The 21,708-nt window shown below is 31.1% G+C and overlaps 2 protein-coding genes and 1 long non-coding RNA gene across 3 annotated transcripts; 2 read left to right on the forward strand and 1 right to left on the reverse strand.

Moving 5' to 3' along the window:
• The first annotated feature begins 909 nt into the window (after positions 1–909).
• On the forward strand, positions 910–7,716 carry LOC101207939 (protein REDUCED WALL ACETYLATION 3). Its single transcript, XM_031880106.1, has 16 exons — positions 910–1,407; positions 2,208–2,299; positions 2,742–2,879; positions 2,982–3,038; positions 3,122–3,194; positions 3,978–4,136; positions 4,776–4,925; positions 5,046–5,301; positions 5,818–5,933; positions 6,047–6,133; positions 6,230–6,318; positions 6,403–6,465; positions 6,563–6,619; positions 6,805–6,901; positions 7,004–7,161; positions 7,324–7,716. Exons 1-15 carry the CDS (start codon positions 1,375–1,377, stop codon positions 7,157–7,159), a joined length of 1,623 nt encoding a protein of 540 aa, XP_031735966.1. The 5' UTR covers positions 910–1,374; the 3' UTR covers positions 7,160–7,161; positions 7,324–7,716.
• A 4,351-nt stretch (positions 7,717–12,067) lies between these two features.
• Positions 12,068–13,241, reverse strand: LOC116402904. Its single transcript, XR_004215575.1, has 2 exons — positions 12,822–13,241; positions 12,068–12,598 (listed from the first exon to the last, which is right to left on the reverse strand). It is a non-coding gene; the product is annotated as an uncharacterized LOC116402904 (long non-coding RNA).
• A 3,098-nt stretch (positions 13,242–16,339) lies between these two features.
• Positions 16,340–18,529, forward strand: LOC101217155 (probable purine permease 10). Its single transcript, XM_011658973.2, has 2 exons — positions 16,340–16,461; positions 17,180–18,529. The coding sequence occupies exons 1-2, from the start codon at positions 16,425–16,427 to the stop codon at positions 18,337–18,339; spliced, it is 1,197 nt and encodes a 398-aa protein (XP_011657275.1). The 5' UTR covers positions 16,340–16,424; the 3' UTR covers positions 18,340–18,529.
• Positions 18,530–21,708: the final 3,179 nt, after the last annotated feature.

The following is a 21,708-nucleotide window of genomic DNA, read 5'->3' on the forward strand; positions in this document are numbered from 1 at the left end:
AACAAAGTTTTTTTTTTTCTTCTTTTGACCATTCTCCACCAAGTCCAAAATAATAAAATATCATTAAGTGGTAGAATAATGTAGGTGACAAATTTAAAATCTATAGTAATACCCCTTTATATAAAATTTAAAAAATACATACATATTGTAAATAAATAACAGCAATAAAATTAGAGGTAAATAACTATATTGTAAATGATCCTTATAAATTATACTTTTTTTAAAAAAAAGAAATTTAGAGAGAATTTGTATAGAAAAGAAGTATTTTTGAAGAAGAATTATAAAAGAAGTAGTTAGGATTTGAAATTTAAAATTCTTAACTTTAGATGGATTTAAATAATTGATATGAATAGAGGTAATGGGGAAAAATTAGCCTACATACATACATTTATTTACTTGCTATTATTTGGTTTGAAACAAAGCCTTTTCATTTCATTTTCATGTTAGAAGGAAAACGCGTTGTGGACCCTAAAACCATTTAATTCCCAAAAATAAATGAAAATTAAATTTGATCTTAACATTTTAATCCAAATAATTATAAAATTTTAAATAAAATATTCAAAATAAAAGGTTAATACCCAAATTAAAACTAGAAAAATATTTGAATTAAGTTAAAATTTGATAAATAGCACATTTAAGATTCACAAGATTAGAAGTATGTATAAGTTGATTTATTTTAGTTAGATGATTGAGAAAAAAGTTTTGAATCTAAAATATTTTCAAAATTCCAAGCCTTTAACCTAATGTTTTGTTTAAATGATTAGTTTTGGATTTGATAGGAAGGGAAGGCGTAAGAAGTAAGAAGTGAATTAATGATCATAATCTTGTTTAGTTATTTAATTACAATTAAATAAGATAAACAAAGAATATTAGGGGGAAAATGAAATATAAATGATGGTGAAAAGAGAGCGGCAACCACAACGAAAACCATCGTCTCAACAACAACAAACCTTCTTCATCTTCATTCATCTTCATTCATCTTCATTCATCAACCGCTCAGAACAACCACAGACTGATTTAATAATACACAATTAAAGATTTTAGAGAGAGAGACAGAGACCCAGGGTTGTGAGAGAGAAACCGAGAGAGTTTGTTGAATGTGAATCTTCACCTTCGATCTCCTCTCTTCTCTATTCTCTTTCTATTGGATCCTTTCCTTATCATCTCATCTCTCTCGCTCCCATTCTCTTTACACACTGACGTCGTTTCTCCCTAACTCGATTCTTCATTCCCTTCCCCCCCTCTGTATCTCTCTCGATCTACACTTGTTTACACTAGATTCTGCTTTTTTCTTCTTTCTTTTTGGAATGTTCAACTGATTTCCTTCTCTTTCTGTTTCCTTTTGTTCGCATTTTGTAGTTTTACTCTGGATTCATGATGGAGCCTTCTCTTATTACTCCAGGACAGGTATTGCATTGATTTGATTCTTTTTTTTTTCTTCTTCTTTATTTCTTCGATGTGGATTTTTTGGGAGTTGTGTAATTCTTTCGTTTTCTGGTGTCTGTATATGTATGGAATTCTTGTTTAGTGAAGTTCACTGCCAGAGCCAGTTTAAGTTCATTTGCTTGATTGAAATTGGAATTTCCCATTTCCCTGCACTGTCGGTAACGTGTTTTGGTTTAGTTGGCAATTAATAATTTCCACCGACAAAGTCTCTTCTCGCCCTTTTTTGTTTTTTTTTTTTTGCTCCTTATTCACATTTCAAGATTTAGATCATGGACTGTCCCACGAATACAGAGCTATTGTATTGTTCACTGGAAATTAACACTTCTTCTTCATGGAAGCCTGTCTTGATACATTTTTATTTTCTTTATGCAACTTATCCATGAATTTTTTTTTAAAGTTTTTGTCCTTGTTTTATTCACTTTCAATTCATCCTATATTTTTTAAAGTTTATCTAGGCTTTGTAGGAGTGTTAGATTATGAGTGTTGATGTTCATGTGTTATAATTTTTTTAGATATTTGATCATCCACTGTATTCCGAGGCTTAAGTATGAGAACAATACTGGGAGGGGACAGACTGGAATTACTTTAAAAAGTTATCTCAGTTTTTAAATTAGTTAATATTGATTTGATTGTTACTAATTTGACATTAAATGATATCGTTTGGTGTTATTTCCTATCTCTTTTTATTTGTTGCCTCAAGTATTTTACTTTTGTAGCATGCTATGCCTGAAATAACTGACAAGGATGTTTTCATGTCTCAGATTTCGTTTCTTCTTGGAATATCTCCGATCTTTGTTTCATGGATATATTCAGAATTCCTTGAATATAGGAAATCTTCAGCTCCTCCTAAAGCGTGAGAAATTCTCTGCAATTTTTGTTTTTTAGATTTACGTTGTAGTGCTCTCTGTTCTTATAAGTAGTTGGAAGGATTCTCCTTGAAAGTTGAGTGATTGGGTGAATGTGATAATTTTCATCATTTATCTTCTATAAATAATTTATGTAAAATTTAATCAATGAAATGTTTTTTATTCCCAAAAACAGTTTATGTAAAATTCCTTTGATTACTATGCATAATAAGAGTTAAAATATCTCGTTTAAGAAAATAGGCATTTAACAAGGAGGAGGAAGGAAAAGAAATGCTATTTCTAATTCAATTTGTATTTGACTTGTTTGTTTTATCTGTCTTTTTTACTTGTCCCAGTCAAAGAGAACCCATGCATTTTTTTCCTTTCTTTTTAAAATGATATATATACAGCTCTTTTTGCTTAATCTGATTGAAGTTTCCTGCATTGCAGTCATTCAGACATTAATCTGGCTGACTTGGGAGGCGTGACAGTAAAAGAAGATGATCAAGCCGTTCTATTGGAAGGAGGTCTGGCTAGACCAGCGTCTGCAAAAATTCATAGTTCATCCATCACAACGAATTTGATTAGGTTACTTACATTTTCTATGGGACGTTTGATCATGAATGTTTTCTTATTATGTACTCCGTTTCTAACAGTTCTTTCTACTATCTTAACTTTTCTGGTCTCTAGGTTTTTTACACTGGATGACACTTTCTTGCTAGAAAATCGTTCTACCTTGAGAGCAATGTGAGTTTTAACAGGATTGATCATAACTTGATTAACCAATAATATCAAAGTAAACTGTAACTCACTATTTCAATTTTGCTTAGGTCTGAATTTGGAGCAATTCTGTTGTATTTCTTTGTATGTGACCGTACATCTATCCTGGCAGATTCGAAGAAGGTAGTTTGTTCCCTCTTCATTTCAATTTGTGCTTAACATTTTTCTTGAAATTAATTTCATTTCAATCTATTAAAAAATGCTTTTTGCCAAAATGCTTTTGTTTTTATTTCTTAATTTCTCTATTATCTGAGAAACAAGACGATAGAACACTGATGTAGTGTTTCTATTATATTGATAATTCAAACACAACTTACAATATAAGCAAATTGTGAACTTTAGAATCTGAGTCACGTTACAGATAACTCACAAACAACAAACAAAGTAAACCTCCTAATCCAAAATACCAAACAGCACACAAAACAAAATACTAAAAAGCAAACCAGAATACATAACACTAGTGTTCTGCTTCCCCTGTCTTTCAAGGAGTATTCCAGACCTTTTCTTTCACTCCCAAAAACTGCCTGTCCTTTCCCATCTCCCTCTCATTGATTTAACTTCCTTTTTGAAATAACTGTCATCTTTTTTTAATTAACTGTAGGTGGTTCCTCACGTGCCTTATTTTTCTTTCTTCTATTATAAGTAAATAACAGTGGTGGTCTAACACAAGACCATTGCCGGATACTATTGTTCATAGCTAAGATGAGCTGGTAATTGAGCCTGAAATGCATAGACATTCATTATTTCTCATTTATTGTGTCATCTATTATTTTTCTAACTCAATTCTTTAAAAATTTCATTCTTACTGCTAAGATATTCAACATTTTATTTTTTAATATATTTTTTACCTGCGTTAAGAAGACATTTGTTTATAGTGTTAAGTTAAATGGTTCTTTTCTTTGACAGAATTACAGCCGTGACCTCTTTCTCTTTCTCTACATTCTACTCATCATTGTTTCGGCAGCAACATCTTTAAAAAAACACAGCGACAAGTCAGCATTCTCTGGGAAATCTATTCTTTACCTCAATCGGCATCAGACAGAGGAGTGGAAAGGATGGATGCAGGCAAGTTGTGTTTTAATGTAAATATAATACAGAGTGGCTTCCTCTTTGGAAATAGTAATCTTAGGGCATGATTGAGAGTTTGAAATGGTTAAAATCACTTTTGTTATTTACAAAAATGACTCTAAGACATGCTTTTCATCATTCAAAACCAATTTTGATGATATGAAAATTAATTTAAAAGTGTAAAATTAAATATTAAATTAATTTGAGTGATTAAAGGTGTTTCAAGTGATTTTGAATGCAACAGAAGTGATTTTAACAATTTCAAAATTGTTCCCCAAGAGTGTTTATTATTGTCTTTGTTGTAAAATTTCTGATTTTATGACATTGTTGTATTGTTAGCCTATTTTGATTTGTAATAACATCCATTGTACATGTTTTCCCAATTATTTTGGGCTTTTGAATGTAATTTATGTGCTGTAAAAATGTATCCACATCTTTCATCCAAGTGTTAACTAATTTGAGCGAATTTATGTATTCAATCCAAATGTTCTAATATTCTTAACGTCTATTTGGCAGCATATCAACTACTGTATTTTCTTCAGTTATTTTGCTCGTGCCAATGTTTTAGTTTAGCTTGATTTACTTGGTTTGGTTATTGTCAAGCCATTAACATTTTTTTCTGTGGGTTCTTTACAGGTTCTTTTCTTGATGTACCATTATTTTGCTGCTGCAGAGATATACAATGCAATACGCATGTTTATTGCTGCATATGTTTGGATGACTGGATTTGGAAATTTTTCATATTATTACATCAGAAAGGATTTTAGTGTTGCTCGCTTTGCTCAGGTTATTTTTAGTTATCCTTAAAATTCTTTCTATGTACAAAGGTTTATGAATAACTGCCTCCCAGCGCCCAAAAGAGATGGTGATCAAGTAACTTTTGTTAATCTCTATTATTATATGCAGATGATGTGGCGGCTAAATTTCTTCGTTATATTCTGCTGTATCGTTCTCAACAATGATTATATGCTGTACTACATATGTCCAATGCATACACTTTTCACTCTAATGGTTTATGGAGCTCTTGGTATTTTTAACAAGTATAACGAGAAAAGCTCAGTGATAGCAGCAAAGATTCTTGCTTGCTTCCTTGTTGTAATTCTCATTTGGGAAGTTCCTGGTGTTTTTGATGCACTTTGGAGTCCTTTAACATTCTTTTTAGGTAAGGACCAAACACGCACCTTGCTGAAAAAAAGAGGGAAAAAGAAAATAGAAATTTGGATAGCTGTTTTGTTTCTTTGTCTCTTCAAGTATTTTGATCAATTGTTTCTTTGTCTCTTCAACTATTTTGATCAATCTTGTGTTTTTGGAGTAGCAAGGTCCCCCAATTATTTTGATGTCATAAATTTAGCTTTTCTTTGTTTTAGGAACTTATTTTCCAACCTAACTGTTTAGCTTGGTTGTATGCTAAGTTTAGGCTATACTACAAGTTTCGTACAAGTGCAAAAGTTTTGGCTATACTTTATTGACAACTTAGTACTGATGATTTTTTTGGAATTCAAATTTATATTTTCATACTGGTAAACTTCTAGATAATTGGGTTTCTTTGAAAACGATAGCAACCATTTAAACCATTTGGTTTTCTCATTTCTGCATTTTGTTTTTTTCATTCTTCTTTTTTATTTCATATGTTGCGTAGTGATCAATTTTCCTTCTTTTTTTCTTGGATATCTAACAGGTTATACTGATCCTGCAAAACCTCAACTCCCTAAATTGCATGAATGGCATTTCAGATCTGGACTCGACCGATATATTTGGATTGTTGGAATGATCTATGCCTATTTTCACCCTAACGTAAACTGATGCAGCTGAATTTGTTATGATTTTTTTTTTGGTTACTGTTAATTTTTTAAAAAGCAAGTTTTTTTTTTCACTTGTCTTAAAACAAATCATTTTTTATTATCTAGGTTGAGAAATGGATGGAGAAATTAGAGGAAGCTGATACCAGGAAGAGAGTCTCTATAAAGGCGTGCATCGTTACAGTTGCATTGTCCGTAAGTTAGATGAACTTGTGACTAACGATGTCTTTTGTGTAGCAAAAATAATCTACCTTTAGTAATTGTGTTTCTCGATGCCTTCATTTTTTCCAGGTTGGTTATATGTGGTATGAGTGGATTTATAAGCTGGACAAAATTTCATACAACAAGTATCATCCTTACACATCATGGATTCCCATAACGTATGTATTGGAGAAGTTTTCTATCTTTAACTTTTATTTGTTTTTTAGTATCTTATCACTGATGTCGTTTTCTTTTGATTCTAGTGTTTATATATGCCTGCGGAATTTTACCCAGCAGTTCCGAAACTACTCTTTGACACTATTTGCGTATGTGTTTCTTATCTTTGGAGTACTATGAAATATTAAAGCTTTGAACTTCTTTCAATATATTCTGTTGTATTTTCTAACTATTTTAAATCATCAGGTGGCTTGGCAAGATTACCCTTGAAACTTACATTTCACAGTTTCATATATGGCTGAGGTGAGAATTTTATTTATTTGCAACTCTTTATTTAATCCATTATTTTCTAGTGTGACGTGATTCAGAATAATCTCACAAGAATGAGCGAAATGGGTCACTTTAATGGAATAATTTATCTGGAATTTAAAATATGCTTTCCAATATCAAAGACATGCCATTTTTATTTTCTTGGTTTGTTTGTGCAGATCAAATGTACCCAATGGACAACCTAAGTGGCTTCTTTGTATCATTCCAGAATATCCTATGCTCAATTTCATGCTCACCACAACAATTTATATATTTGTAAGTGAAATTTTACATGGTCTTTTATTCTGAAAGGAAGATTCACTATTTATAAATTTCATTTCCTCGCGTTATGATCTGTATACGGATCCTCTTTTGCAGCTCTCTCTTCGGATATTTGAATTAACAAATACACTTAAGGCTGCCTTTATCCCCACAAAAGATGATAGGCGTCTATTGCATAATTTAATCGCCGGTGGTGCAATTGGTTTATGTTTATACAGCATGTCATTGATTTTCTTCGGTTTCTTCGTTTAACGGTAAGCCCTTTTCTCAACTGTAACTAACTCTTTTTCTACTTTTATTCAAGGATTAGGAAGTGCATTTTTTTTCAGCTGTAGGACATTCCCTTCCGTTATGGCTTCTTTTAACTTGTTGAAACTTTTGAGTTGATGAGTTGCTATTTCTAATTGGTGATTCAGATATTATGTGAATGGAAAGAGCCATTTCTACACTGTTTATTTCCAGTTGGAAATGTGCAAAAGTGAAAGGAAATGAATTTTTTGGTTGCATATCCCAATTCGTTCGATAGGCTTCCTTCAACTGTCCTTTTACGTTTTTCAAGCTTCAAAGACGAGGCTGTAGAAATTTGCAACTGCAAGCAATGATGGCCATGTTCTAAACTTCCCCACATAAGAAGAAAAGAAATATATAGCCGATTTTGGTTACGTAGCCTTGTCCAATTTTATGTATTATAGCTGTTCAGAATTGAAATTATGCCAATTTTTAAGAAAATGGATTTCCATTTCCATCTGTTAGAAATTATTAAGATATGTTCATCCTATAATAAATTCTTCCCATTAGTTTTGCCTCTTTTTTATTTCTCTTTACTTAAAGGAGTACATATAACAATTGCATGTTCTTTTTTCTGACTTTTTGTACAAACTCTGAAAGAAGTACACCCTCTTCCTGAAACCTTCCATGTAAAATTCTTACCGCTGCAACGACCAACGCGTTGCCCTTTTACATGTTTGAGTAACGGTTTTGAGGATGCCATGGATGGTTTAATCAGTGCTTGCCACTAAGGATGTAATCAAAGTCGAACTGAAAAGGCAAGGAGAACCTCTTTGTTTTCTCAATATTATCTTAGAAAAGGACGCTTTTCCAGCTCCGATGTACTGATCTATCACTCAATATTTTTTTATTAAAAGAAAGTTCACTCAAATGTCTATGTCAATTGAATAAAACGATATTTTGTTTCAAAGTTTATAATTTTGCTCATACATTTATATATCTCCATTTATATTATAAATATTCAAGTAGATATATAGAGTATTGGTTGAGTTAAGTTTTTGTTTGATTTATTATGGACAACATGTTCACAGTTATCCAAGTTTTTTTATTAATCTATACTATAAGTTTTCACAGTTACACAAGTTTTCTTTTATTAATATATAGTATAAGTTTGAGTCTAGTTGTATCTTATTTTCATTAATTTAAAAGTGTAAATTAGCTTCTATTTTAATCAAACCTTCAAATTAGTTAATAGTTTTTAGTTATTTATCATTGATTATGTAATAACGTAATTTGTATAAAAAGTTAGAAGAAAGGTTAAAGGGGAAATTGTTTTCTAAATGAAAAGGCTTGCAATAAACTAACCATAAGTTCTTTAACATTTGAATTAAATTTGAGTATATAAAATTGTAAGAACTAAAATGAAACGTAGCTTACCATAACAACTAGTCATGTTTGTGTTTTTTAATTCTTACAAAAGTATGATACCTAACATATTGTTGATGCCGTAGAGGACAATTTTAGTTTTGAAAAGCTTTCAGACTGAACTTTCTAACTCAGTATGGATGGTCCTAAATAAAATATTTAATGCGACCTTCATGAATTTAATAATTGTTGCTTGCCACGACCTATCAGTTGAGTTAGGGAAGCTTAACCTAGCTCAACATCTTCAATCTTGACCTGAATTTAAAATAAGAGCTCAATGTTTAAAATTTTAATTGTGTGTGTGGGATCCAATATTTTAATTGTGTGTGTGGGATCCAATTTTGTAAAGGGATTGGAGCAAAAACACAACAATACGTCAACAAACAACGAGAGAGAGGAACATTTTGTAATTTTAAGAAAATGTGATTATAAATTTGTTATATGTTTTCTTACGTCTTATCCCTCTTATTTACGTTGTTTTATTTATTAATCCTCTAAAACACATTCAAAACATATCAGAAGTGGCTCAAAGAATGTTAAAACCAACTTGGCTTGGGAGGAAGAAGACGCGGGTCGGCAGGGCTAGGAAAAACGACTTGGGTGGAAGGGGCCTATGGCTAACAGCTCGATGAAAGGGACACACGGTTCATGGCTCGGATGCAATGGGGCTCGACTCACGACTCAAAAATCGACGGAAGGCGCGCGACTTGCGACTCGAATGAAAGGGGCTTAGCTCAAAGCGGGTGGAATAGCATGGCACACGGCTCGAACCCAAGGGGGCGCAGCTCTCAGCTCCGCGGAATGGGGCATTTGTTGAGCTGTTGTATTTTTTTGTTTCAGCTTATCGTTTTTAAGACTCGCACACACATACACATGCACTAATCTCGAAAGGGGCATTTGTTGAGCAAGAAATTTTGACTCATTAAATTCTGTCACATCATCACAACAAATATTGTGATAATTATATTTTTTTTATTGGATTTGGATAATTAAGTTTACTCAACCCAACCCAATTCAAACCCAACAACAGATGGATCAAAGCTTTATATTTTTTTAACGCGTTTGGATAATTAAGTTTACTCAACCCAACCCAATTCAAACCCAACAAACAGATGGACCCAAGTTCAATAAGGCAAATGAGCCAAAGCTTAAGTCCATCAAACAAATGCCCATGACGTTTTTATATAAATAGAGACGTTTGCCACTCATTTGGGGGGTCTTTAGTTGAAGAAAAAATTAAAGCTCTGAAGTACTGAAACTATGAAGATTCAAACTTCTACAAGCTCTCAAAGACGTGCAAGTTCGTTTCAACCTCAAGATCAACAACTTCTGAAAGATTGAAGACTTGGAAGATTAAACTTTCCTTGGATTCCAGAAGGTCGAAGTTTAAATCGACTTACAACTATAACATCATAAAGACCGAGAATCAAGAAGTTCTAAGTTTTAACTTGTATTCGAGAGAAAGCATAAAATGAATAAATACTAGAGATTTTATCTATTATATTCATCAATATACAAAGTTTAATTACACGAATTACATTTCTCCGAAATCTCGTGTGAACATTGTGTTATTTTATCCCATTGGTTTGGATTACCCTTATGTGGAGTATTTTGAGTGTTGGGTTTATTGCTTGATATTTGAGGTTTCTTCTTTGTTTTCCAATGTTGTAGGTGTTCTCTGGGATTGCCTATCATTCCTGCTGCGACACTGATTGTGTTTGATCATAACATGAGTAAGCTGAAACTTGCTTCCATGGCTTTGGCCATTGGGGCCGGGTTTTATTGCTTATGTTTGTCAGCAATATGTTGATGATTTTAAGTCCAAGAAATATTCCAAAAGTTCATTGTGAAGAAATACACAAAGTTCACATCTTTTCTAAAATGTTTATAGGTAGCAGAGTTGTTGTTGTAGTTGACTTCAAATCTTGGCATTGGTTAAAGGTTGTTTGGAGTGGTGATACATTGATACTTGTAATAGATATATATGCCCTAATTTAGTTGAATAATAATAATTTTATTTCAAAAAAACTCTCATATTTATAAGCTTGGTGGACATAACAAAAAACTTATTCCATTCTAACATACAGGAGTACATGTTCTCCGAAACAAAAATCAAGTACTTTGTATAAATTTAACATACCTATTGAACAAAGGAAAAAAAGAAAGGTTAAATTTATTTTCGTTGTAATTTTTTTTATTATAAATTAGAATAAGTGAATTTAAACACGAGATCTCTTGTTTGTTCTCAAGTACATACAAAGTGTAAGTTTTTGTCAAGAATAATGTTCACATTTAAATTTAAAGTTAGGCAAGTTTGAGTCTATTTTATCTTAATTATTTTCATACTTTTAAAAGTGTAAACTAACTTTTTTTTTTTTATTGGTTTCAAGTTGTTTGTGATCGATTAAGTAATGTCATAATTTATATAAAAGGTTAGAAGAAAGGTTAGTTGGAGAAATTGTTTTTTAAAAGAAAAAGCTTACAATAAACTAACCATAAGTTATGGTAAAATTCATGGAAAAGTAAATGAATTAAATTATAAGAACTAAGATGATACGATAGTTTACACTAATAAAAATGATATTTGAACTTTTTATTATTTTTAACTCGGTATGAATGACCTCCTTGTAAGGCTCTTATTGTGGTTTGGGTTGAACTTCCTTGGGTGCATGGTCCTAACTCAACAAAATGTTCCATGCGAATTTGATGAATGTAATGGTTAATGTTATTACTTGTGAATTGAGTTGGAAAGGCCTAACCTAGCACGACACCTTCAATAAATCTCGTCCCTAATTCAAAACAAGAGCTCAATGTTTAAAATTTTAATTGAATGTGAGGAGAAGCTCAATTTGTGAAGGAATTGGAGCAAAGCACAAGAATATGTCAACAAACAAGAAGATAGGAACATTTTTTTCAATTTAAGAAAATGTGATTATGAATTCCTTATATGTTTTCTTATGTGATCTTATGTGAGTCTTATCATTCTTATTCGTCTTGTTTTAATAATATTTATCATTTGGTTGAAATAAAAAACAAGAATAAGATGGATCACCCTGTATATTGATCGACAATTGAGTTGAAATAAAAGAATGAAAATCTTTGGGAAGGAATGAAAAATGGGAACTTTTACAAAATTTGGAGTGAGGCCCAAGTTATTCTTAATTTTGGTAAAAGTGAATAGAAGTAAAAGTAAAATTTATCTTATTTTGTTCGATAATATTTGGATGCAACCTGAACATCACGCATCTTTATACATTTCTTTTCACTATTGATACAAAAATAATAATAGAAGTATTTTTTAAAAAAAAGGAAAAATCAAAAGTTGCAACATAACAAGTTTTGAGATTGACCTTGGAGAATTCCCTCATCTTTAAATCATGCACCATTTATTCATGGAAAAATAAGGATTTGCAAAAGGGTTGATAAGAAAAATGACAAATTAGGAGGTTTATTTTGGAAAAATAGCAAAATTATTTTTAAATTGTTAGAATAGTAAAAACTGTAAAATTGAAAAATAAATAAATTGAACAATGTCTGAAATATCTCTACCCAATTCAAAAAACAATTATTCACCTAAAATCCAAATACCATGTAATTAAATAACACATCATTGAAATTGTGCATCACTCTCTTTTGAAACTCTTCAAAGCCGAAAAGAATCTAGCTTCCCTATCTTCCACTTTCGTAGATTCTATCGAAAAAAATCCTGAAACTCTTTCGTCTCCTTTAAATCTTCAAAGTTTTCAATCAGTCGCAGAAAAGATTGAAACTTCAAGCTTCGTCCTTCTCAAAACCTTCAAAGCCTTCATACATTCGGTGCAAATAAAATGATTTTCTTCTTGCCGACCATTTTCTTCATCAAACCAATTACAACCATCTTCTTCATCAAATCGATATTACAGATTCTTTTTCGTTTGGCGCAAAGGTGCTCTTCTTCAAGGGATTTTCTTCTTCGCTCGTTTGAGCTCTGCTTCTCAGGGAATTTTATTCTCAACACGATTATACTTCTCAATTGTTGCACGCACATTCAAGTGATCTCTGAAATTTTGTCAAGGTCCGAAAGAAAAAATGTAAAGTGTGATATTTTTTTAGTTTTTAATTATAGGTTATATATAGATACAATTGTGAATATAAATTATTTTTTTGATTATTTAATTATTCTTTTAAATTACAGCAACAATATATCCTCTTGATTTTAGGACAGATACAGTGTAATTACACCCAAATACAATGTGTTCGAGATTAAACATCAATCACATACCTTGTATTCTCCCCTTCTGTCTTCTATTCTCTTTGGTCTCTTCCAAAAGATCTAAAGGGGTAATTAAGAAAAACTACAACAAAACCCCAACAACCACAAAGTCACTAAAATCCGGCGACTGACGGTGGTTGGAAGTTTTGGCAGAACCGTCGAATAAATGGTAATGAAGAAGACCAACACAGCTAGGCGTGCATTGCGCGAAGGGACAAGTGGCGCAAATGCGTTTAGCTTCAGATGAAGTAAAAATGCGCTAGTGGTGTGCAGCAGAGGAGACGTTTCCTTGTGGCGCAGTTCTTCATCAACATAACGAAGAGGATGGCTACGAAGGTGAAGATTTCGACTGGACGGAGAACACTCAAACGGAGATGGAGGTGTCGTCAGCGGCTAGGGTTTGGTGAGAGTGAGGAAGACACACGGAGAACGCGGACCGAGAGATATATTTAAAATAATTATTATAAATATTATTATTATTATTTTCCCTTAAATATCTTCATTTTCCTTTTTATCTTTTCCAATTTAAATAAAACAAATCCTCTCTTGTCAGTTAATTCCTTACAAAAATAAAATATTCAAACTTTTTATAAATATTTTGAAATATAAATAATCCAAAAATGTTGAATTTATATTTGTCATTATTTTAGAGATATGAAGCAAATACACGATTTTAGAGGATAATAAATTTTTTAATAACATAAGGGGATAATCTTAGCACAATTTTAGGGATGATAAAATTTTAAATTCAAATTATTATTAACAATACCTATTTTTATAAAATTTTAAAGCAAATTTTAGTATTTTAACAGTTTCAAATCAAAATTTAAAATCTATTTTTAAATAAAAATTATGAAAAATGGATAAAGGATATTAACAAGATAAATTTAAAATTTTGACATGATGTTTGACATCATTTTAGAAAATCAATCAAGTAGGAAAATTATAAGAGAATATTAAAAAAAATTAGAATAATCATATATACGTTAAAAGCATCTTAATTATAGAGATAAGATACCATTTTAATTTTAATTTGTTATTAGGTTAAATAAATTGTTACTAGAAATATGAAAAGTTTTAAGGAAATCAATCAACCACCACACTTACAATTACAGAAGAAAATCAATTTTTCTTAAAATAATAATATATATGTTAAATGCATCATAATTATAGGGGTAAGATACAATTTTAATTTTAACCACCCCAACTAAATAAATCGTTAACAAATACGAAAATCTGAATAAATTATAGGCATAAATATAGGGGATGTTGATTAAATCATATGAGCCCAAAAACAAATATCATTTTAACCTACAAGGATAAAATCGACTGAAAAATAAGGAAAAAAATGTCTACTTCATACGATTTTTCTATAAATCAAAATATTTTTAAAATTTGCTATTCTTGAGTTTGTGGGATTTTCACTTTGCAAGATCCTCTATTCCATATTCAGATCTCCAGTAAAAGGGTTTAAAGTCTCAAGCCTTAAACTCAATAGAGATCTTTTATGGGCCTTCTTCGAATCCTTTGATGCCTAAAAATAAATTGTGTACCAATTCAATATTTGAAATTTCAATTCAATGTAATTTATACCAACCAACTAACCAAATTTATTTGCTCATTTAAAAATATAATATTTTGAAATAAAATTAAGAGTAGTTTACACAAAAAAAAAAATGTAACAAAAACTCAAAATGTTTACGATCCGTGTGATAAAATAAGAACAGCCCATGATACACGATTATTTTTTCATAAATTCTATATATACCCTTGCGATTTATATTCTCCTTTATGATTTATTAATTACCGATTATCTCAATGCAATTAAGACTCGAGATCGAATAACTAAAGACATAAACATTTCATCTTTGGACATTTTGAGGTAATAATGTATGTCTGACATCAAATAACTAAAAGCAGAAGTCTTTCATCCTGGAGCATCTTGGGACAATGTATGCCTAAGATCGAATGACTAAAGGCGAAAGTCTTTCATCTTGGGGAATGTCAAATAAAATAAAGACAGAACTCTTTCATCCCATGCAATCTCGATGCCACTAAGGCTCGAGATCCAATAACTAAAAGAAGAATTCTTTCATCCGGGGACATCTCAAGGAATTGTATTCCTGAGATCGAATAAATTAAAGGAAAAATTCTTTCATCCCAAGGCATCTAACTGCAGCTGAGGTTCGAGGTCATATATCATGATCTACACGATTGTTTAAATTTGAAAATCATTGTTTTAAATGAAGTACACGATCGTGTAGATCTTCATCACCTGCCATCTCGATGCATTGGATTCTCAGGATCGAATGAATTAAAAGCATAATTCTTTCATCCTAGAGCATCTCGTGGCATGGTATGCTCGAGATCACGTATCAAAATCTACAAGATCGTGTATTGGGTGCGTGTGGTCGATTTATCGCATGTTGACTGATATAATTTTGGTATTTTACATTGTGGGTGTGTGAGCTTTTTCTGTTTTCAAAATTGTTCTAACGTAAATATTTTGGCGGTTTGTTATATTTTTTAAAAAACTTCTAAAATTAATTAAAACTATAAAGCAATTAAGAAGAAGAAGAAAATCTTACTCATAAAATATGCTTCTTAATTTCGTTTCAACAATTTTGGTGTTACGTTGACCTAAAACACAATATCGAGGTTTAATTTGATAACTATTTGATTTTTCGTCTTTTTCCTAAGTTAAGTTGATAAATATTACTTTTATTTTCAAAAGTTTTCTTTCTTTCCATTTTTTACCCATTCTTTAAAGAATCAAAAAGTAGTTTTTAAAAATATGCTTTTTTTTTTTTTAATTTTTATAAATTCAGCTAGAATCCAACTCTTATATAAAATATATGCAAATTTTGATTAAAAAAAAAAAGAGAAAAAATAGACTTACTTAAAAAAAAGTTACTAAACATAACTAAAAAATAAAAATTATAAAATAAATCAAAACTTCAATAGCTTTATAACAAAATTTAGGGAACTTTTTAAAATGCATTACTTAACAAAAGAAAACTTATAAAAATTTATGAGCTCAAAATCAAAGCTTATAAGTTAATAAACTTCTTTTTGCAATAACAACTTTCTACTCTCAAAATTCAAAAGTAATTGTGCTTTTTAACATTAACATATTTATAAACATAAAAACTCCGTTAAACAAAATTTTGAAAGATAATCAAACTTATTAACATAATTAAAATAAAAAATTATTGTTGTTGTATTACTATTTTTGTTATTTAACCAATTTTGACTGAAACTAATTCCAAATGACTAATTTTACAATTTATTTTTTAGCCTCAATAATAAAAGTAATGTTCTCAAATTTAAGGTGATTCATACATTTTATTCTCATTCTTGATTTTTAATAAACAAAACACTCAAATAAAATAAAGTCTGCTCACATTTTCTATTATTCTTATTCCTTGATTCTTAAACACCCTTTAAATGTTCTTTTTTTTCTTCTTTAAACTAAAATAATAGTTGGGAATAATGAAGGGTTTCCTCATATATATATATATATATAGAACAAATATATTTACTTTTGATGTCTTCTTAGAAGTTTTGGTGTTTTGTAATTTAAAAGAAAACTGGGGCCATAAATTTGTAGCCATGGGACAAACTCAAGAAAATCTCCCACTAATTACAGGTTAGTATTCTCTAAATCAATAATAAATTTCTAAAAAACGGGAATTTTATAAGTTTTTTAATTTTATCACATTCGAGTTTCTTTCTTCTTTTTGTATGTATAGTTTATTTCATTTTAGAAGTCCATAAATTTTGATGATATTGGAAGACTTTCTCATTCCATTCTTGTTCAAAGGAAAGAAATAGAGATGTGAGTTTATGTTCTTTCTATTTTCTTTTGTGTAAAAAGAGTGCTAAAAGTTTCAAAATTATTATATTTCTTTACGCGTTGCTAAATTACGTTTTTATTTTTAGTTTTATGTTTTCTTTTCTTCAATTCTATACTTCGGTTTGAAGAAAAAGTTGAATTCTGGTTTCTAGTCCTATAATTTTCTTTGGTTCCTTTCCAACTTTCTGTTAACTTCAAATTTTAAAAACAATGTTTCAAGAGGTTGTTTTGTTTCCAAAACTAAGAATGTTTAAACCACAGTAAGTAAATTGGATGGAAACAAAAGCATTATGAAACCTGACAACCTTCTAGTACAGTGATAATTAATACATAACATTAAATGCATTCACATTGTTTAGCATTGAGAAGAAGCTGATTTCATTTATGTAAGAAGTTCACTGTTCAACAAAAGGAACCAAACTGAGAATCCACTCATCAGCAAAACAAATGTTCTATGGCTTTATGTTCTATCTGCTAATGGTCATCATTTTTTTAACCTGTCACAACACAGAATCAGATCATATAGCCATAGAAGCAAGCTCAGAATTTAATGAGATAAACAAAGAAGCAAGCAGCTCGGAATCTTCAGAACCAATCATCAACGAAGAAAAAATGAACCGAAAAGGAAATTACATGAAATGGCTTAAGATCACTTTCTACATCATCATCCTCCTTATAGGACAAACAGTTGCAAATCTCCTTGGAAGACTGTATTTTGAAAAAGGAGGTCATAGCAAATGGATTGGAACCTTAGTCCAAGTAGCAGGCTTCCCCATCCTCCTTCCTTATTATTACTTCATAGCAAAAACCAAACATAATACAAACACAAACAACAACAACAACAACAACATTATTTCAAAATTAACAGAACAACCAAGAGTGTGGAATTTGATTATGATTTATGTCTCATTGGGGTTGTTTGTAGCAGTTGATTGTTACCTATTCTCCGTTGGTTTAATGTACCTCCCTGTCTCAACTTTTTCCCTCATTTGTTCCTCACAAATAGCGTTCAATGCCATCTTCTCTTTCTTCCTCAACTCCCAAAAATTCACTCCTGCGATCATCATCTCTCTTGTTCTTCTCACCATCTCCTCCACCCTCCTGTTTTTTGAAACAGAATCAGAGGGATCAGTCAAAAACAAGGAGTCTAAGGCTAAAAACATGATTGGTTTCGTTTGTACCATAGTTGGAGCAGCAGGGTATGGCCTACTCCTATCTTTAACACAGTTGTTCTTCGACAAGATGATGAAAAGCGAGTCGTTCAAGGCGATTGTGGACATGATTGTGTACCGGTCGTTGGTGGCTTGTGTAACGATTGTTGTTGGGATTTTTGTGAGTGGAGAGTGGAGGGATTTGAAGAGGGAGATGAATGAGTTTGAACTGGGAAAAGTGTGTTATTTTATGACATTGGTTTGGAATACCCTTATGTGGAAAATTTTCACTGTTGGGTCTATTGCTTTGATATTTGAGGTTTCTTCTCTGTTTTCCAATGCTGTAGGTGTTCTGGGATTGCCTATCATTCCTGTTGCGGCGGTGATCGTCTTTCATGATAACATGAGTAAGCTGAAAGTTGCTTCCATGGCTTTAGCGATTGGGGGTTTCATTGCTTATGTTTATCAGCAGTATGTTGATGATTTCAAGTCCAAGAAAGATTCTAAAAGTTCATTGTGAAGAAATGTGGACAAATTTCACATCTTTTGTAGAATTACAAAGCATTTAAAAGTATGTTATAAATATTTGTTTTCAATGTTCCATGGATCCGTAGGACAAAACAAGATATCAACTGATCCTTGTTTTTAGTCCAAGGCTAAGATTTTTTCTTCTTCCTGCTTTTATACTATCACACATTAAAAGTTCTTTACTACTGCTTCTTTTTCTTCCTTCCGTAAAATCATATATTATACTAAAATCAAAATTAAATAAAACTAAAATCTATGTTCCTAAATAATATCTCTTAATATGGAAACATCTTTCCATTATTTTACAAATATATTTCACCATATATTAGAATATCTTAATACATTTTCGACTTCAGCTTTTGTAATAGAAGCAATATGTTACATAAAGGATCCAAATTCCCTATAGCATCCTCTTCAATCACCTCATTCCTAAAATAATCAATGAAAATACTTTCAATAGAAGAACGAAGCACCCTCAGACCACACACACCATGATTTCAGCCAACCTTCACATCAACATGAACGTTGATTCCAATAAATCTCCTCTTCCTCACCAAACACAACCCAACTCAAAAATCAAACATGAGGAGCACCATCACAAACACATCTTTAATATTGAAGTCAAATGTTATTTCTATTCTCTCATGCCAAGTAAACACATGGACCTTTACACCTCACTCAATAAGGTTGCAATCACATCTAAAGTTCTCTCTGTAATTAGCCACCAAGCCTGTCATTATCCACATTATTTCATTAAGATCCCCACCAAGGATCATTTGTCACACCTTGCGAAATTTCTAAGTTCTATTGTTTATTCCCAACCTAAAGAAAGCCATAAGTTCGACTGAAATGCTACATCTTCTCTCCAAAAATGTAAAAACGAATATTGTTCTTTAAGAAAAAAAAAAAAACAAAACAAAACAAATTGTTCTCATCTGCTTTACTAAAATCTTCAAATATTTTTCCAACTTAGACCTATGAATTTGGAAAATAAAAATACTTACAAATATAACAAAATTTTACAAGTTTATTAGTGATAAACACTAATAAATCAACATCTATCAATGATAGATGATAGTAGTCCATCAATATTTGTTGTTGATATTTTGATTCATTTTGATAAATTTGAAAACAATTTCACAAATATATAGGGAAATTGCCAAAAATAGGCTGAAAATGACGTAGGAAATAAATTTTGAAAATTTTAGGACATATTGGAAGTGAAATGTGTAAAGTGCCTTTATTTAAGTTTACTTTTCCTTGCTTCTATCTTCAACCTCTCTTTAACGTGTAAAACACAATAGGTAAAGAAAAAGAAAAAACATTTTCCGTTCTTCTCCTATGTGAAAAGGTTGTCAACTTTCTGGCTTCTACTCTGGTGCCGTCATCCTCTCCTCCAATGAACGTTCCACGGACTGCAGTGTGTTTTAATAAAACTTTTTTTTTTTTGTTTTTTCGTTATTTTTTCATCCGTATTATGTTGTGTTATATTGATTTATGGTTGTTTCAAAGAATGTCAACAAGTTACTTGTTTTTTTTTTTTTTTTTTATCTTGCAAACATCTTGCAGGCATCAAGTAGGTTCTAGTGAATTATATACTTGTTCTTATGTGATTTAGGGTACTTTTAACTATTCTTTTTTTTATCTCGCAATCTCGTAAACATCTCACAGCTGCCAAACTTTAAATGCCCAAGGCTAAATTAGTCATATACTTATTTAGGGTGTGATTATGAATGTTTTATTTAGTTTTTAACTACTGTTTTTTAATCTCGCAAAATAAGTCCTACACTTTTTTATGTGGTATGTCAAAATTCTAACTTCAAATCAATTTTTGCAGGAATTAAAACGTTTTAGGTAGTTAAGGATGTCACATGTTGAAATTTTAGTGTGTTACGGTGGTACATGGGATGAGGGACGAAGAAAGTACGAAGGGGCATGTTAAAAGACATTGTTGTCAGTAAAAAAATAACAAATGAAGATTTACAAACAGAATTATATAACCTTGCAGAAGTTGACCCTACAGAGTTCGACATACCGATAAGATGCATATATGAGATAAAAGTGAAAAACAAAGCTCCTCCATTTGAGTTAAGCAATGACCATGATTTGAAGTTTTATATTCTTAGTAAACATTCATTAGAAGTCTTCTTATACGTTTCATTTTAGTCTAAAATCAATCACAGCAAGAAAGTGTAAAACAAAGATTACAATTCAGTATCTGGGAGCAACCAAGTTCATAACTTAAACCTTCATCCTCCAATTGCAATGGATACATTAAATGCGAATGAAATTCATATATATTGGTGAAGTTCAAGTTGGCTTGTGTGATAACATGATAGGGACCACTTTGGCTATATGGGAATCATACGAGTCATATGATTCAAAAATGATACCTTTACATGGGAGCCAGTTGAGATGAATAGTGAATCGGTTAACATCCCGCAACATAGAGATGCTCTTGCGAAAGATTGCAAAGAAAAATCTAAAGTTCATTACCGCTCTTCTAGTCGAAAGTAGTAGACAAAAAGGAGTGATTGGTCATAGTCTTGCCTATGAAATGCATATGAACGAGTGTGAGGGTGTCTTGAAGAAAAAGAGAATTCCAAGTGTCGACTAACTCTTGATTATATGAAAATGCATATGATTATATGACTCTTTTTCTTCAGTCATATAATCATATGCATTCCTCTTAAAGTAGTCAAAAGAGTTGGTCGACCGAAGAAAAAGAGAATTCCAAGTGTCGGTGAAGCACCAAAATTGCATAAGTGTGATCGATGTAAAGAAATAGGCCACAATAGATTAACGTGTACCAATCCAATTTCATACACCTAGAAGTCGAGCATACAAGATTAGTCTCTAAATCAGAGTCAACAGTTGCCTTTTGTGTTCATGACTTTCTTTGCTTGGAGTTTATATGAGGTAAATTCTTATTTTCCTTTGAAATTGGGTATTTGTGGCTTATGGTTCATTATTTCTTTAAATTAATTAACAAAAAAAAATTGGATAGTGAACAAGCAACCATTTTTTAAAGTAAGGTATGAGAAGGAAATTAGAGGTTGAGTAATTGTTTTTTCAATGATGGTTCCTATCTTGGTATGTAGTATTAGTGTGCTTATACTTTCCTTTAATTTAGGGTACTTTTAGATAGGTATGAAATTCAATGTGGAAGAAAATGATTCAACAGAGCTTCCAAAGTTTAAACATGCATTGAATCGCTTTAAATGGTTTATGAAGGGTAGCAATTTCATTTTGAAACTCCTAGTGAAATTTTGATAGATGCAAGATATATGCGAGGTAAAACATTAGAGCCTAATAAACTTACTAAACATGCATAGAACCACTCTAAACTTATTAGGGTAAT

Source organism: Cucumis sativus, chromosome 1 (genome assembly GCF_000004075.3).
Source record: "Cucumis sativus cultivar 9930 chromosome 1, Cucumber_9930_V3, whole genome shotgun sequence".
Lineage (NCBI taxonomy): Eukaryota > Viridiplantae > Streptophyta > Magnoliopsida > Cucurbitales > Cucurbitaceae > Cucumis > Cucumis sativus.